General features: G+C 41.2%; 1 protein-coding gene across 2 annotated transcripts in view; it reads right to left on the bottom strand.

The window, feature by feature from the left end:
- gfra1a (gdnf family receptor alpha 1a) overlaps positions 1-18,515 on the bottom strand; it is a 103,463-nt gene that overhangs the window by 81,246 nt on the left and 3,702 nt on the right. The window contains exon 4 of one of the 2 annotated variants that reach the window (XM_030748337.1): positions 6,506-6,676. The exons of the other annotated variant lie outside the window; for it this stretch is intronic. Coding sequence (XP_030604197.1) covers positions 6,506-6,676 — 171 coding nt within the window. The remainder of the gene's footprint in view (positions 1-6,505; positions 6,677-18,515) is intronic. 2 annotated transcript variants of the gene reach the window in all.

Raw genomic sequence — 18,515 nt, 5'->3', positions numbered from 1 at the left:
TTATTTTTTGTCCTTCAATTCAAGCTAAACTTTAGCTAATTTATTCTGTGTTCATGTACAATACACTTAAATACATCCAAATTCCAAATACAGTCAGTAAATACATATTTTATCCCCATTTTTTGTATTGAACACTTTGAACTTTTCAGTAGAGACAGATGACATTAAAGCAGGTATTTTAGCAAACCTTGACACTTAATACAATTTAATGTCTTTCTTTCTGTTGCCTCTATCCCCCATTTGGTTTATGCAGATTGTTTTTTTCTTAAAGTTGGTCTAAAACTGCTAATCTAAAGCATTTAACACTATTACAGAGCAAAACAATAGATTTACCTCAGAGCTGTGTTTCTAATTAATCATCAGTATTTATATTAAGGCTGTAAAAAGTGTGCAAAGTCTCTAAGAATGGAATGGGAGAATAAACGCTCCGGGCGTGGCCCATCATGAGCTCCTCTCACTAAGAATGCTGATGTAAAATAAGCTCTCTCTTTCACACAGTCATGACTCATTCAGTTTGGGAGGACATTTTAGGCTTTCTCGTTTAATGATAATAGCTCATCCTAAAGACAGCGCACCGGTGGCTAAATCTCTAGAGATGACAATGCTATAAGAAGATGAGTGTGTGTTCTGGGGGGTAAAGAGGATTGTGAAGAATTCCCCTGGTATGCTCACATGAGTCAGTGTTTTTCTTCTCCAAACTTAGGGGAGAGGAGAGCATGTATTATGGAGAGTGGTGATCATTGCATCAGTCACATAATCAAGGTAAAGATTCTGCAGTCTTAAACATTTCAAGCTGTCTGAAATTCACTGAAAGTCGAGGTTAAATCTGACTAAACATACTCGAGCTTTAAATCATGTCCAAAACTGGACTTGTGTATGTATAAAAGAACTTCAAGAATTATTAAAAGCTGGGAAAATTGCTCTAGACTCATTGTTTGTGACAACACTGTAAAATAACACTCAACTTTTCCAACTTTCTAATTTCACCTTCTTTCTGGTTCTTATCTCAAACTGTCAGTTCCCCGGGAACTGCAAAACTCAGCTTCTGTTTATGATGTGCTTTTGTGCAAAAGAAACCTTTTCATATTGTTTTTGGGTGAAAAGCTGAACTATTCCTGGCTTAAGAAAGCGTTCTGACCTGCCTGAAAAGAACAAGAACAAAGAGCCCAAGGTGATGCCGCTAGCCGAGGGCTCTGTTTTGAATCTGACACACGGCTGCTCTTCACATGACAGATTTTGGGGGAAAGAAAGAAATCCTCATAGTGGTTGATGCAGTAAAACACTGATGTCATACATCCAGAGGGTTGCATCACTAAACCACCTTTTCAGTTACAGTTAAAAAGATCATGTGGTGTGGTTAGAAAGTCTTCACTGAGGTGACACTTTTGAGCTCTGATCTGATCTAATCCAGTGACAGGCCTCAACATGATGTTTAAGGTTGTCTAACATACACTATATAACCCATATGAACCTGAGTAACATCCCATTCTTAATCCATAGGCTTTAATATGATGTCCAGAGGACACGTCTCCACTGCTCTAGAGTCCAGTGGCGGCATGATTTGCACCACTGCATCCGACACTTTGCATTGTGCTTGGTGATGTAAGGCTTGGATGCAGCTGCTCGGCCCTGGAAACCCACTCCATGAAGCTCTCTACACACTGTTCTTGAGCTGATCTGAAGGCCACATGAAGGTTGGACGTCTGTAGTGTTGGGGATTTTTTTTTTAATCACTTTTATACTGATATTTACTGTCACTATTTTTATATCATGTATTAAAGTGTATTAGTCTCACACACACTGAATTAATGAACACTGAATACGTTCATGTTATTGGGGTAAAGGTAAGGACTGTTATATCTGATGCTCACATGTGCTTAAGGCCTTGGTGGGATGCAAGAACATCTTTGTTTCATCTCATGTTGTATTTTAGGAAGTCTTATGACAGGTACGCTCCAAAATGAAGTTCCACAGACCTGCCTGTGTTTTTGTAACATAGAATAGAAGAGGTTTTAATGGAAACAAGATCCTTCATTATGACGCCTGCCAGAGCTGCTGTAAATCATTGAGGTACCCTGGTGACGTTGTTTCTTTAGCCCACATGGGACAAGAGTTGGCAGAGCCTCAACAGGTGATTGGTTGGGGTTCAAGCTTCCTGGGTTGAGACTTTATGTAAATTAGGAGGGGTCAAAGGCAAGTGGGCAGTTATCATGTTTAAGATATAAATGTTGGCCGCTCTTTGTCTTTTTGCTTCTCTTTTTCCTCTCCTCTTTTTTCTTTTCCTGTTTTCTGCATCCTTTTCTGTCTCTGTGTTTCTCTCTTCTTCTGTGTGTGTGTGTGTGTGTGTGTGTGTGTGTGTGTGTGTGTGTGTATATCTCAGTCTTAACTTTGTTACTGTCTGTGTTTTGTGTAACTAAGATGTCTAATAAACAGCCTGCACCAGAACCTGCTCATCCCAGTGTTTTTTTTTTTAAACTTTGGATTTAATTGGGTTTGAATTTTCAGCCACAAGAAACATGAGGAGCCCTAAAAAAAAAAAAAAAAAAAAAAAAAAAAATTAGGATTGCAATTGAAGTTGGTGACCTCTGTGCACTATGGGTCTCAGCATCCTCTGACCCCACTCTGTGATTTTATGTAACCTACCACTTCGTGGCTGAGTTGCTGTCATTCCCAGTCGCTTCCACTTTGTTATAATCCCACTAACAGCTGACTGTGGAATATTTAATTTAATTTCACGACTGGACTTGTTGCACAGGTATCATCCTATCACGGTACCACGCTGGAATTCTCTGAGCTCCTGAGAGTGACCCATTCTTTCACTGATGTTTGTAGAAGCAGTCTGCATGCCGAGGTGCTTGGTTTATACACCTGTGGCCGTGGAAGTGACTGAAACACCTGAATTCAATTATCTGGATGGTGAGTGAATACCTTTGGAAAAATAGTGTATATCTTTAATGGTGATGTTTTGATGTGTGATAGCAGAGCAGCTGGTCATACCCAGCTGGCTTTCTGAGGGCAATATTTAAGTTTAATCTATCTGTTTTATTATGCTGCTATTTTGTGGTTGTTTTGAAAATGTATTTTTATCATTTCATTTTTTTAAGCCATTTGTTATATCTTCCTCTATTTTTCAAAGTCAAATGATGACATAGACGGTCATTTTACACAGTACGGCAGAGATTTTTTGCTTGTTTTGATAAATGCAGAAGGTTAGAAAACTAAAACTAAACTAAGTGAAATAACTTCATGTTTGTCTCATGGGAGAACGGAAAAGAGTTCACAAAGTCCATTTATTTCTTCTTTTTCAAATCCTCTCTGCAGCGTCATAAATGACAATTATCACCTGAGACGACGAATCTTTTTAAATGACAATTTTGCAGAAACGGTATTTACAGTTAAGCCCTCAGCCGCATCCATATTCCTGTCAGAGAACAGAGGGATTGAAGTTTTTAATTAATCTGAACACCAGCATCCCTGAGGATACACAGACATAAATATGCACTCTCTCTCTCTCTGACACACACACACACACACACACACACACACACACACACACACACACACACACACACACACACACACACACACACACACACACACACACACACAGAGCATAAGCCTTTGCATAATGTCTCTGAGACACTCTGTCAAAGTAAAAGTGTCTGAAGAAAGAGATAGAGCAGTTGTGCCCATTGGAAAGTACTACAAAGCTGTGAGCCAGTGAAGAACCGTATATACATTTACATCATCTTCAGCCAGGGAACACATCATCTATTGTTTGATGACTCTGGGCACAAAGCCCAATATTTTAGGGATTCTGGAGTTCTCACAAGATTTTGGGCCAGGACTTCCTGTTCCTGTCTTAGACAGGTAAAAGCTAAACTGCAGTCATACAATAGCCAGAGTGGCTCCGTGATTGAGTTTTGTTGAATGTGACGCAGCATGTAAAAAGCCGGCCAAAGACACAGACCAAGAATGCCAGCTGCATAAATTAACAGCCAAACAATGGTGCAATCAAGAACCAGGCTTTCCAATATTTCCAGTGTTTGTGTATATTAACATCGCTGTCTGCAATATCTATTAAATCTATGTCTGAAAAATGCAGTTTATTGAACAGTTTCTTATGCATAACATAAACAAACCACTATTGGCCCCAAGTCCACCTCCCGGTGCTGACCAATCAGCCGGTGAAATCTGTGTGCGATGCTGGGGACTTTTCTTTGTTGAGCCTGTGGCGATTACGCCGCGTGGATCGCGACTGATTGATGGTTTCTCGTAAACCCAGTGACATTTTTATCAGACGCTGGATCATTTACAAGCGTGCTACAAGTGACTATCTATCTGCATCATTGCTAAACCGCAACAATTCAAAGGTCGGACACAGTTTGGCTTCAAGTTAAAAGTTCATAGAAAATAAACAGATACATAAAATCTCGTTTTTTTTTCATGTTAATTTATTAGTTTTTACATTTCAGGAAAAAAAAAAAAAAAAAAAAGAAAGAATGAAAATTTTGGCCTGGTTTTCACGTGCTGCGTCACAAATGTACTCCTGCTTTTGCTCTTCAGATGATTGTTTACCAGCGTGCAACCAAAGCCCACGTCAGTCTGACCGGTCTGCACCATTTACTACTGACCAATAGGTTCAATACTAACTCAATGACAAACTAGAGCCATAAAGCTTTAAGAACCATTTACACATAGCTGCATTTTCATATGCCAGCGTGCTGATAAAAATAACAAGTGTTCATACAGAGCCACTTCCTTTTTGAGCATTTGTTAGTATATTAGTGCTACTACAGTCTACAGTGTCTCTTTTAGCCGAGCATGAATATTGCTATAGAAGTACGAGTTTCCTCTAGTGTACTCTGTACAGTCAGGCAGAACAGTCAGATGCTTACTTTACTATCTACAGATGCTTTGTTAACATCTTTCTGTGAGTTTGCTCCTATACTGAGAGCTCTTTACAAAAGTAAAGGCTCGTGTGTGTGTGTGTGTGTGTGTGTGTGTGTGTGTGTGTGTGTGTGTGTGTGTCAGCTTACTTGACCACTACAGCTCATTTTGATTCTCGCTCTCGGGCTGTTTTTTAAGGTCACTCACTGAAGCAGGGATAAAGAGTGAAAAACAGACAGAAACTCTACTTGAGGCTAAAGAACAAAATTCAAAATACTGAAAAAATTATAATATAAAAAAAGTGTGAATAATTACATAAAGCGGGATACTCAACATGGCTTAACGAGCTGCCACTCCAGTCATTTACTTTTTTGATAGATTCAGATAGATGTTGCAGTTCTGCACCAGGCTGATTTTTTTTTTTACTGTGTTTCTGTTTCTTACTGCACAAAAAGGAAACATGTTGGCATAAATGCATCGAGTCATAAAGTGTTCAGAAGCAGAAACCGCTCATTCAAATGTCCTCCTTCTCTTAATGAAAAACACACATTAAAGCAGGTGGACTGAAAACTCCTGGTGAAATCAGGAGAAGATGCACGCTGCTCCTGAGGTTTTAGTCAGAACACACAGTTCAGCATGATTCAGCCTCGTTCAGCTTGTTGCTGTTATCCCCCCTGCAGCAAGACTTGCAGCATTTGCCAGGGAGTGTGCGTCTCTGGTTAGTTGTGCAAGCAAGCAGATGTGCATCCACACGTGTGATGGTCTGTGATGGTGCGCATGCAGTGTCAGTAATAAATGACTGTGCTTTTGCAGTCCGGCCGTGCCTGTATCTGTGACTACATATACGCTCCGGATGCATATTTACCCCAGATTGCAATGAATCGCAAATTCGTTCACAAAGACATAGCGAGTTAACTTTTTGGAAGGCCCTGATGCAAAATGAAATATTTCCCTCACTGCAATAAGCTGTTTTTGGCCATAAAACTAATGTAGCAGTCACAGACATTGACTGCCCTCTAAAATGGAAATTCATAAGCCAAAATGGCACAGTGGGAATATCAAAATATGACACATCCTCTCCTTTTTTTTCACCCCTCCCACTTCTCACTGTCTCCTGCCACCTCCCCATCCCTTTCCACATCTTCTCCTGGGTTTTCCATCTGTTGTGGAAGTTCTCTTGAAGGACATGTCAGCTCCCTCTGACACAGCTGACTAAGCAGACAGACGGACAGACAGGCTGAAGGACTGACATCTCTCTCCCATGATCCCAAGGGAATGAAATTTCTATAACTGGCTTAATCAGTCACTAGTGTGGATAAAATCAGGATTAATATCTTAACAGATCCAAGGAAAATTGATTTTATGAGGAAAATTGATTCAAATTGATTATATTACATCTTTACACTAAATACAGATAAACTACAAGACACCTCATTGGATGACAGATAAATCCTAAACCAGCTATTTGAATATTTTCTGATTTTATCTGTAGAAAACAATCATGCATGTTCAAACGCACACGCACACACACACACACGCATGCACACACACACACACACACACGCATGCACACACACACACGCATGCACACACACACACAACTCTATTTCATTACCCAGAATGGCCCAATTGGGATGAGCTCTCCTGTTTCTACTGGGATCCTGAAGTTCCGTGGAGGAAGGGCTCCCTCTGCCCAGAGCGGGCTCTCTGCCCTGGGATACCCTGCCCTGGGTGCCCCCCCTGCCTGGAGCCGCAGTGGCAGAGGCGCTCCAAGGTTCCCCACCCTCTGTAAGAGATGTGCTTCATTCAGGACCGCCAATCAACATCCGCCAGGGTTCACAAAGGTCACAGGGAGGTCAAGATGATAAAAGGGAAACTTACAGATCAAAGGGGAAAGGAGAACAAGAACCGGAGGTGAGCATTCACGTCATTCTGGGTGTTTTCTAGGTGGGCAGAAGGAACACAAAGGTGCAAGGTGTCTTGTTACGCTAGGTTTTAGAAAAGGAAGAAGTCTAAGACAGCTCAGTATTCTACAGAAGAGAGTAAGGAAAGAGGAACTGTAGCCTGTAACATCACTGAGGGAGTATAGTTCTTATCTGCAGCAGACAGAAAGAAGAAGCTCTTTAATCAAGGGAATCACAATTGGTCCAGACGCTGCTCTGTACTGTACCTGCTCAGTGGCATCGCAATAAGCTAACAACCGGCTGGTGTTTACCTAAACTACCAACTGACAATCTGCAGTTGTTTTGGTGGGGATCTTTCCTCCCTTTTCTTTCGCCCACTCATGAGTGAAGAGGTGTACATGAAACCAAATCAAACAATCACACTCGCCTCACATGAAACAAGTCAAGAATAGAAGCGTCTGACACTGGCTGGCAAATTGGAGGAGCACAGTTATGGATTTTTTGTTAGAAGAACGGTTGTGGATGAAACAAATGCAAATTTATGTATCAATGCCCTCATTTAACATCATGGAGAGCAAAGACTCGCACAGAACAAGAGCTCAGCTGGATGCTGTCTGTGTGTATGGGCGCCAGCGGGTGCATGCATTCCCTAACATTTGTGTGTGTGTGTGTGTGTGTGTGTGTGTGTGTGTGTGTGTGTGTGTGTGTGTTTGGGGGTGGGGGTCTTGGCTATGTGTATCTGTTTAAGGCTGTGTTTGCTTTTCAGGGATGCTGCTGTTCTGTGATCAAAAGCAGAAGCACAAAGGGAGAAAGGAGAGAAAAAAGGGGCAAAGCTATTATTCTCCACAGCTTTAGTCAGACACACTGTGGCTGTTGACAAACATGATCACAGGGGGCTGAGTGTAAACTCCATTTCCAATTGACCAATGGGGAAATGAAAAAGCATACAGAGCACGAAAAATAAATCTGTACTGCCGTACTACTCGGAAGCAAAAAGTTTTGTAGAAAAAAAAAAAGAGTCTAGACGAACCAGAAAAGAGGTGCTTAAACTGCTGACTCAGCTATGTTTAGCTGAGAACTTGCACGATGATCACAACCAGCTTAATAATGACAAGTGTAACTACTGAATGATGAAAATAAAATAACACCACAGTAACATTTTTTTCTCTGTTTTTTTTTTTATTCTTGCAAAAAATACTACTTCACCTTGGCAGCTGTAGAGCAGAAGAAACACCGTTCAGAAATAACAGAACTGCTCTCGTACAGTTTCGCTCTCTCAAAGACAAAACGAAGAAAAGTTCCCACATAATTGCTACTAAAATTCCTGAAAGCCGTTCCTTGATTTAAACATTATCTCTAGTTTTAAACTTGGACATAAAGAGGTCAAAAATTCCAGAAATTGCAAGCAAGGGAAGCAGAATAACTTTACAAATCCACTTCTATAAAAGAATGAAATGCTATAGCTCATTGCGGTCCCATTTGCTTTGGGAGAGTATGAAATTCCATTAAGACACACCGGCACAAGTGAAAGCCCCGACGGCCGGAGCCGAGGCGAGTTAATCCTGCGAGTTGACTGTGTGCAGCTGAGGGCTTAGAGCAGCAGCTTAACACAAGGCCGTGGCGTTGGCGCACCTGCCAGTGGTCAGTCACGCCTCAGCCAGCTGAGCAAAACACAATGTGATTATAACACATCATTATTAACTACACCGCATTGACTCAATCTCCTCCTGAATGTTGATTTAGAACATAGTTTAAATGTGTGTGAATTTGGTGAGCGATGCAAGACTTAAAAATAGGAGCAGACAGCTTTGTGAGCATTACTTGGCGGCACATTTAGGTTAAAATTAGCTTAAATTTGGAAAGAGTAAATATGAGCTTAACTGTGAGAGGTATCCAACTCTATAAAAAATAAACTAAAATAATTCTAACATTGGATTGGGGTTCGTTTTTCATTTAAATTAGATTTAAAGGAAGTGCCCTGTTGAAAAAAAACATGTTTGATGAAGTTCAGTAAATAAATGTGTGCTAATGAATAATTGTATTCAATAAATGAGAATGCAACTCGTGCTTTTTTTGGACTTCTAGATCCTAAGATATGTAGTATTAGGTTCAAGGGAAATATGTGTAATTTACACTTTCAGCAAGCAACATCTGCTCAGGTTTATTTTCATATGTACTGTTACATGATGCTAAAAAGGGTTTTCACACTGCATCACAGATTCTTTAAAATCCCACCACGCAACTCTTTTTTGAGAACTGCTATTTCCTGAAACCTTGTGCAGTCATAACTATATTTTTTTGCTTGTGAGTCTTGCTTGACTGCATGTGCACTCATAGCCGTATATAACAATCAGCGTAGGTGTCTGCTGCTGTGTATGTGAAAAGTTAATTGTCCGTATTTGCATGCAGTATAAAGCAGCAATGGGAGGCAGACCTGGCACTCGCTCCCACCTGCTGATTTGAGCTGTCAACCACGTTTATTAACTATGATGAATCACCCCTCCACTTCACATCCAATCAAAGACCTCTCAGAGGGACTCAAATCTGGTCACCTTTAACTAAATGATTTTCTTGGCCCACGGTGCGACAGCCAACGATTGGACTGGCAACCCGATGATATGGCTGCTGTTAGAATTCTTCTGCCAGTAGCTCCACAGCTGGATCAGTCATTTTTGAAACAGTGTGTTGAATTAAGTGGCCAGCTGACATGTCGCTGTATGGGCAGGAAAATTTTTAAAAAGCCTGGTTGGAATGTTAAAGTCTAAAAATAAAGAACTCTGCAGACTTGGAATATAAAGGTGTTCTCTTGACCTTGCCTTGAGGATTAAATCTGTACTGGGTTTCATCTCTGCTGCATAATATAGTACATTTTACAATGTGAGCTGACAGCTAGCACTGAATCAGAATAATCTGTCTTCCACAATGTAGACGGATTTTCAGCGAATCTGCCTGTTCTCCCTCCCCAAATCCATCTATTTTTAACTAAATATGTATTCATACATGTTAGACTAAAAATGTCAGCTATACAGAGAAGAGACAAGGTCAGTGAAAACACAAACCCCCAACTGGCTGAGTCCTGAAGAGCGGAGCTCGGTGTGGAACTGTACACCTCCAAGCTCGGTGCAGGATAAAGCCTTTGATCCCAGCCTAAACGGAAGAGCCGGGGCAGTAAAGACAGAGGGAACCGCCGCGCAAAAGGAGAGCGATCAATAGATTCTTGTAGACACAGCCTCAAGTTTCCAATCTAACACAACGGCGTATTGATTAGCCTTCAAGGAACAGGGATCAGAATGTCAGCAGTGGATCTGGAAGTCTTTAACAAAAACGACTGTGCAGAGGGTGGGACAAGCATATCTAATGAGTTATTTTCTTATGTAAACTAATAATATATTAGACTTGCACAAGAATGTGAACTAGAAACACATCATGAACAAAACTGAGGGAATAAAACAAGGGAAGTTATTTCCTGCAGATATCAGGAGCACTGGATCCCCACCGTGCAGGAAACCAGCGGAAGCTCAACACAAACAATAAGTAGCAGGACTCAAACCCACGACCCTCGTGCTGTAGGGGAATAGTGCTAACTGTTGCAGTACCGTGCTGTTTAAAGATAAATGCTGTCTAAAACTTTAATATAATAAACATATGCTGGAATGTTAAGAGTTAGCAGGTCAATGTTACAGTAACATGCTGATGTTCTAAGACTTCCTATTAATCCCGCGCACACTTCCAAAGGAGTAAATTGAGCTAAATAGCTAAAATAATACCGTATGCTTGTAGACTATAAAAGCCCTGATTTTATTTTAGTTTTGCAGATGCAGTGTTGATAATATATCCAAACTGAAATAAAACAACACTTTAGTTTTTCTTACAGAATAAATTTACTGGGATTCTGCTGAGGCGTGCTGATTGGTTGGTTAAGCATTTACAGGATTTACTTTCTTCATGGAAACATTTAAAAAGAATAAGTAGACAGGAGAGGTATGGTTTAACTAAGACAGAAACGTAGATGTGTGTTTAAACCATAATTATTTTGACCTTTTCTATCAAAAAAAAAAAAATATTACTAAAGAAAAAAAGTTTATCCCATGAATTTTGGGGAGCTACAGTTCCATAGGGCCCCATTCACTCTGGACTACAACCATAGAGCAGACTATTGGGGTAAAATAATCACAAAATGATAACTGATTGATCACCAATTGATAGTAAAAATTATTATAGGATCAGAAACTCATTCTCCACAGCAGTGAAACAGTGCAGTCTTCACCTCCTCCAGCTGACAGACACACAGCCCTCACAGCTGAAACAGTTAACATTCATAACACTAAACAACATTTTCGGAGGTCAGTAAAGTTGTTTCAGTGATGCTGAAGCTAATGTACTCCTAGTGCCCATCTCAAGCCTGGGTAAAATTTGAAAATAATACCTTTGCCAAATCAAACATGCAGATCCACCCGCGCTCTGTGATAATTTAACAGGATAACACAATTATTTGTGTCTAAAAAGTGTTCCAGATTGTGACTTGGAGACGATGTCTTTACTTGTTTTTAATTAAAACCAGTTTCCTTTAGTTAACCTTGGCTTTTAGGCCTCAGTGTCGGTTTAAGATGCAATTTACTTTTTAGGCTCACTCAAACCATCTCCCCGTGACTCCAATACATCTCCTGGTGTATTTTCGACACAATGCCTATGACCATAATCCAGTCAGCAGTTACATACTCCTAAATGTAATTGCAAAAAACAATTTAGGCAAATAAATATGCTGATAAAGTAAAGCACTCCCTTTCTAAGAAGCCTGAATGATCACAGCTCCGGGGACGTGAGTCATTCAGGTAAAGTAATTTTCTGAGAAATGATGGAAAGGATTTTTAAGAATGCTGATGAGGTCAGACGTGCATGACTGCGACACTGAAACTGAAGCAGGAAACTCGTGACTTCATCAGCTGTTCGGTTTGTTCCCAGAAAAACACATGATCACCCGAAACGTGATCGGCAGATGTTTGTTTATGTCATGAACCATTACTCAGTCCCTCAGTGTGTCCTTTGTCCTGGTGTTTGTGAAATACATCCACTGGCTTCTTTTGAGGTTTTTAATAACTTGGGGGTGTCTTAAGGGATTTTGGACATTTTTATAGTTCTAATTGTTCGAGGTATTAACCCCTTTTATCTGTGTCTGCATTGTAGGGACTACGCAGTTGTTAGGTCTCTGTTCTTAGGATCCTATGGGATTGGTACTTTCTTAGAATAAGAGGAACTTTGAGAGACGCAGCTGTAGTCGGTCCAGGTAGTGTACACTGATTGGTCATAAATGCAGCACCAGCAACTGTGGTGAACCACTGATAATACATTAGCCATGTTAACAGCAGCTCTGGACATAGGCATTAAAAAAGAGACAAAAACCAAAGAAATATAACTTATCAGGGTGAAATTTAAAAAAATCCCTGCCTGCAGTTCCCATGAATTGCAACTAGTCTTCCACAACATAGCAAAGAAATGTAGAGAGAAAGTGAAGAGCAAGATTACAAGAACACAAAGTTGTATTATCAATTGCTGGCCAGAAAGCATGTAGTTCCCAGGGATGCTCTGTAGTGTAGGTGCTCACCCTCTGAAAGTGATCCTGGATAAGGTCTGGCCACCAGTACTCAGTCTGTTTATTAGCACCAGGACTGTTGGAACGGTGCATCACCAAAAAAAAAAAGTGATGCACTCCTTAAAATCTTTATGCAAACTTAAGCCCAGAGAAACTCCCAGCTGCAGATATATTTGAGTGAATAAGCATGAAGCAGGAGAAGAAAAAAAAAGAGGAGCAAATGTGCTCAGTCAACTAAGAAATTTAAAAAAAAAAAATCAAGTTAAGAGGCAGGATCCTCTCTCTCCAAAAGATACAGCACAATAAATTATGTTTCTACCTCCTTTAACTCCTCTGCATTTCCTCCCTGACTATCTCTCACTCTCAAACACACACACCCGCACACACACACACACACACACACAGATGCAGGCAAGCAGGCAAACACGCAAACACAAGCAGGGGAAGAGATAACGATAGGCACTCTTATCGCTAAACATTGGCAGTTCATAATGAGAGTGACTTCCTCTGCAGCCAGTGGTTGAGTGGTGCTGACAGCTTCTCAGCACTGTGTGTCAGCACAGGGGGATTTGAAGCGCTGCCTTAGCTTGACAGCCAGGCCACGCACTTACAGATGTTTTCACACTCACAACACACACATATACGCAGACGTCGCAGCAACTACGCTTCAAGGTTGACTTCGGCAAGGAGGAGGACAGGATGCGTTTGAAGTCTTGACACATGGAAGAGACACAATATTGAGCTTTGGTGTATTGGGGCTTATAAGTGGTGAGTGGGTGATATACAGAGAGCTGCTGTAGCAGCCAACTCAGGGGAGGACTGAGCTTAAGGAGAGAGTTTAAGCCAAGCAGACATCAATACATGGCGACAGGGAATAAATTCATTACAAGCCAGAGAACACACTTTCTGATTACTGCAGAGCCGCCTGTAGAAAATTTGGAACATGCACAGGTCGGAGATAAATACCTCCAACACTTCAGCTGAATTTAAGCAAGACTTCCCGACGCCCTTGACATTTAAGTGTGGGGAAACACACGGAGGAGAAAAGCTTTAAAGAATGTTTAAATTCTGTCATACTATGTTGAATTTATTAAAAAGTTTTGAAGCATAAACTCCGGTTTAAGATAAGTGCTGCCAACCTAAACACTATATTATCACTTTAGAATTATCATCTGTAAAGGGTCAGTCTGCAGGCCAGAGTGAAAACGACAGTTATGTAAACTCATCTTTATTCATAGGTCGCACCTCCTGGAATCTCTGATGCTCTTATCCATTTTCCACCTCGGCCACCGGATCATTTAACCAGTGCAAGTTGTTTTTGCATGAAGTCACCTTTGGCTGCTGGCCTGATGGTCGGTTAAGGTCCGTGTCAACTTCCTGCCCAGTGCAGTGTTTCTCTCCCCTCTCATCATGCCCACACTAAATAATATTTGTCTCACACAATAATAACACAGTCTCATCTGCAAACAGAGGGATCGTGCTTTGTAATCGTTGGGCCATCACATTTTTACATTTCTTTTTAAAAGGAATTAGAATTGTGGAGAAGCTGTCCAGCTTATGGAGAGACGTAGGCATTTAATAATCACAGATCAGCCACAACATTTATACATGTGACTAACATTTTGTGGTTCCTCCCTCGTACTGACGAGGCCTCTGAAGGAGTTCTGTAGTTTTAAAGCATAGAGACATTAGGCAGACCTTCTAGGTCCTCTCATTTGTGGGGTTAGGCTTTTTCCAGCACCCTCCACAAAACTTTTATGCATACAGACTTTGGCATCCAGTTATATTAATTAATATTATTGTAACACATTCAATTCAGTTCAATTTTATTTATATAGCACCAAATCACAACAAACAGTCGCCTTAAAGGTGCTTTATATTGTAAGGTAAAGACCCTACAATAATTATAGAGAAAAGCCAACAGTCAAAACGACCCCCTATGAGCAGCACTTGGTGACAGTGGGAAGGAAAAACTCCCTTTAACAGGAAGAAACCTCCAGCAGAACCAGGATCAGGGAGGGGGGGTCATCTGCTGGGACCGGTTGGGGGTGAGGGGAGAGAGACAGGACAAAAGACACACTGTGGAAGAGAGACAGAGACTAACACATCTCTACTGCCGTGGGTTCCCCAACACACACAATCAGACACAGCTTTCTTGTTATGCTTGCTTTCTTTACTCTTTATGTTACACACTGTCTTTAATGACTTTTTTTTTAGACAATAGCCAGTGTGGTCAGTTTGGTCAGCTGTTGCAGCCTCCCTGGTTGCCAGTCCAAGTGGACTCTACACACCTCAGTCCCGGCGCACTACTGTGTAAATAGAAGAGACATAATTAGACAATAGCTGACAGCTGTGCCAGCCAGCCTCTCCTGGCACTGCCCCCTGAACCCTCTGCCTCACCCCTGCCATGCAGCTGAGCCAAAACTACACTCTGCCACCACAATTATTTATATTTTGAAAGTTTTGAAAGTTCAGTTGCTGCTCATCAGGTCTTCTCATCTCATGTTTTACCAGCTGGCCATCTTGTTGTTGTGGCAACACAGTCCAACTCGATGATGTTGGACTGCTCACGGTAGTCGGTTTGCATCCATCGGCAGGACAAGACTTCACTGGAGAGGCAGCTGATTATGTTGCTCAGTTATTAAACTGCCACCATGTACTGGGTAAAATATTTGCAGAGGAGAAACTTATAAATGGAACTGAATAATTCATTTTAGACAGCAAGTTCATCTCCTTTCCCAGAGCACAAATTCTGCACTTATAAATGCATGCACAAATACAGGTGTGCATATCCTCCAGCAAACGTGTAAATCTGTGGGAAAACCTGTTGATCATATTTAGATCGAGGGAATTTGAATCTAGACATCAACACTGAAGTTTTTCTCAGGTTTTCAAACCATTTCTAAAGTCCTCCTCCTCAGTATTCTGCTGTTGTCTCTTCATTAAAAGTCACACATGCACAGTCGCATATTTTTTTCCTAATGCTCGTGTGTCCATTGCAGGACCTAAAACACAGCCAACATGGACACTCTGGCCAGCCTGTGGGTAGTAGGCTCATACTATACATACAACCCATGATGCACTGGGAGCTCTCAATCTTCAGTAGTACCTCTGCCGTTGGATCGAATCCCACAGATGAGCCACTGACCCTTTTACTGCTCCAACGATTCTCCATCCTTTTATAATCTTTTGCAAGTACTAATCAAACACTCCATAAGACCTGCCATCTTAGAGATGCTCTGATCCAGCTGTCTAGCCTGCACTACATGAACCCTGTCAAAAACACTCTGATTCTTCATAACACATAAACCTCAAGATCTGACTGTTCACTTCCTGCCTAATACTTTATAACCCCCCCCCTTGAAAGGTACCAATTTAACAAAATAATGAATATTATTTACCTGTCAGGCTTTATTGTTGTGACTGATCGGTGCATTTACGGACTGAAACTGTCAAATAACAAGATAATGTTAAAGGCACAAGAAACAAAAGGAGCCACTGAAGAGAAAATAAGAGAAGCTATCACAGGAACACGAAAAGCACCTGTAGCAGCAGTTGTTCGTGAAGATAATAATAAGAACACACCCGGGCTGTGTATTCATCCATTTCCTGGCCACTTTGATTTTCCAGCACCCTGGGCCAAATGGTGTGGCAGTAATTCCAGGTTCAGTTGAATCTCAGAATAATGCGCTCGGTTTCTGCGTCGCTCCCTCCTGCATGGATCACTGACTCATAAACATGGGCGAGTGGTGAAGAAAAAGGCAGCTATTTCATGTAAACTCTTCTCTCTGCTTCCTCTAGGCTTAAACGGACTCACGCCATGTGATAGAAAATTTTTTTTTTTTTTTTTGGTGACGTCCACCTTTTTGTTTACCAATTTCCAAAGCACCTCGAAGCAGTTTGAAGAAAGGTTACGCATCAAAATAAATCCAAATAAAAAGTAACACATGCGAGACAAACCTGTATCTAACACAGGCGACCTCTGTATAATGAAACCAACAAACTTTTTCCTACTAATGAGAAAGCAGCGGTCTCAGTGGTTCCACAGACAGCAGAAGAACATGTGAGGCCTTTAATAAAGTAAAACAGGAAGTGAATCAGACAGAGCTGCTAAAGACGGATGGGAAGAAAGAGATAAAGCACCTGAACTTAGAGATATCTGGAAGAGAAAGGAAACTGAGGAGTACAGGTTGCTCTATCCTCATGACAGGTTGGCGAACCTACAGGAAGACATGGCAACGTTGCTAGTCCAGCAGAGACGTCCAGTAACTTCCACACAGCAAAGATACGTTGTTCTGGACGAGAAGGCGTTTAGTCTCATTGCTTTTGAGGTCTAATGAGAACTTTCTGCAATTTCTAACCCTTAAAGATCCAGCGTAGATATTACATCCAGAGGTCGGCCTTCAGTGATCAAGTTGAGTGACCACGGCAGCAGTGGCTCATTTTTTTAAGTAGCTCACACTTGATTGTAACTCACTGGACTCCCTAGAAGTAAAGGGACTCTGCCCCAGGTAAAGATCTGAAAAAAACTGAGCTAAAACAACCCAGAGGCACTGCTGCATGCTGTGTGCATGGACAAACAACTATTATTTCATTATTTTGAACACACCGTTACATTAATATTTGATGTATTTTGTGTTACTTTCATTTTTTTTGCTATTTTTAAATATTTAATAGCAACTAATAGAGACTTATAGTTACTAAAACTCAATGATTACTGAAGGCATGAGGAGGAGAGAGCAATGGTGTGCTGATAAATAGGATCACGTGTGCAAAACTCTGAGAACCTTGTGTCTGCTTTCCTGAAACTGCTCTCCGCTTAAATCTGAGCTCCCATTCAGCATTCTTCACATATACTGTATATTCATGTTGTACATACTGCAGATCTGTGCGGTTAAGACGACGCTCTACATGTCAGTCTGATAAAATCAGACTGAGGTCTATAGGAGTGTCAGTGGGAACAGGTGTGCAGGGCGCCTGTGCATCTGTGCACTGTATGTATGGGTGTCACAACAGATCAGGGGCTTAAGTCAGAGACATGGGGTCGATTATGGAATTACAGGATCATTGGCGCTGCCTGTTGTTCCTATAGCCTGGGATCACCGCGTCCCGCTGCCTCACTAAGACAAATATAAAACACATTCAGAGAGCCTCTAAACTCCAGAGACTGACCACAGATCAGTAACCTGAATCATAACTGCATTCCAAACAGATGTCGCAGATCCTGAGCACATTATGCAAAGATACAATTCTTTTATTCAGTTATTTGTCACATGAATCAGTGGAAACATTGTCCTTAATATATCGGCATGAAATTGATCACGTGCAAGAGGAAGAAAATATGTTCAGTAAGAACCTGAACGTGATACAGGGCACCTAAGAAAATGTACAGAAACCTGTGGAAAGACAATGAAATATGCAATCAAGTTGGGTATTGTGCTGCACGATAATATGCTTCAATATAAAGTTCTGGCAGCACAAGACCTAAATTTGCATAATATAAAAACGACAGTGGCAGGAGAATACTTTTCATATTGCTCCCCTTTCAAAGTGCGTGTTTTTGTGGCTTTTTTGTATCCATTTCCAGTTCTTTGCTCAATTCAATGTGCCACACTGTACTGTAGAAGTGAAATACAAAAGGCTGTCTGAGTGATCAAAAACAAGCGCTAATCATTCCTTCCTCCATCCTTCTCCTGTCATCTTGCCCTTTAATTTCCACAGAAAGTGCACAAGAGGTAGAGCGAGCGCAGGCTTTCCGTTCCTGTGCTCCCTGTCCTCTCAGCCTTATCCTGCTATTCACTTATTAACCCTTACCCTGCAGCCTTCTTCTCTGTCCTTCTTCTACTCTTTGAATCTCCTCTAATGATAAGAGGCTATTCTCCTTCTAGTGATAACTTTTTGCATTATCCATTTTTTCCATGCTCATCACCATTACACATTCACTCGCCACAGAAAAAAAAGCCATGCTCACCATAACTGCAGTTTAATGACAGACTCAGGCTGATCGGATATTAGAGTAAGAGATATATGTGCACATAAAGCAGTATCTGGATGAGCATGCTTAAAAAGTGTCAATTAATCCGGTGGTTCCCAACCAACTGCTCGAGACCTCCCAGGAGGGTCCTGTGATA

This window comes from Archocentrus centrarchus, chromosome 15, assembly GCF_007364275.1.
Source record: "Archocentrus centrarchus isolate MPI-CPG fArcCen1 chromosome 15, fArcCen1, whole genome shotgun sequence".
NCBI classification, from domain to species: Eukaryota; Metazoa; Chordata; class Actinopteri; order Cichliformes; family Cichlidae; genus Archocentrus; species Archocentrus centrarchus.
This window is presented reverse-complemented; position numbering and strand designations above follow the sequence as displayed.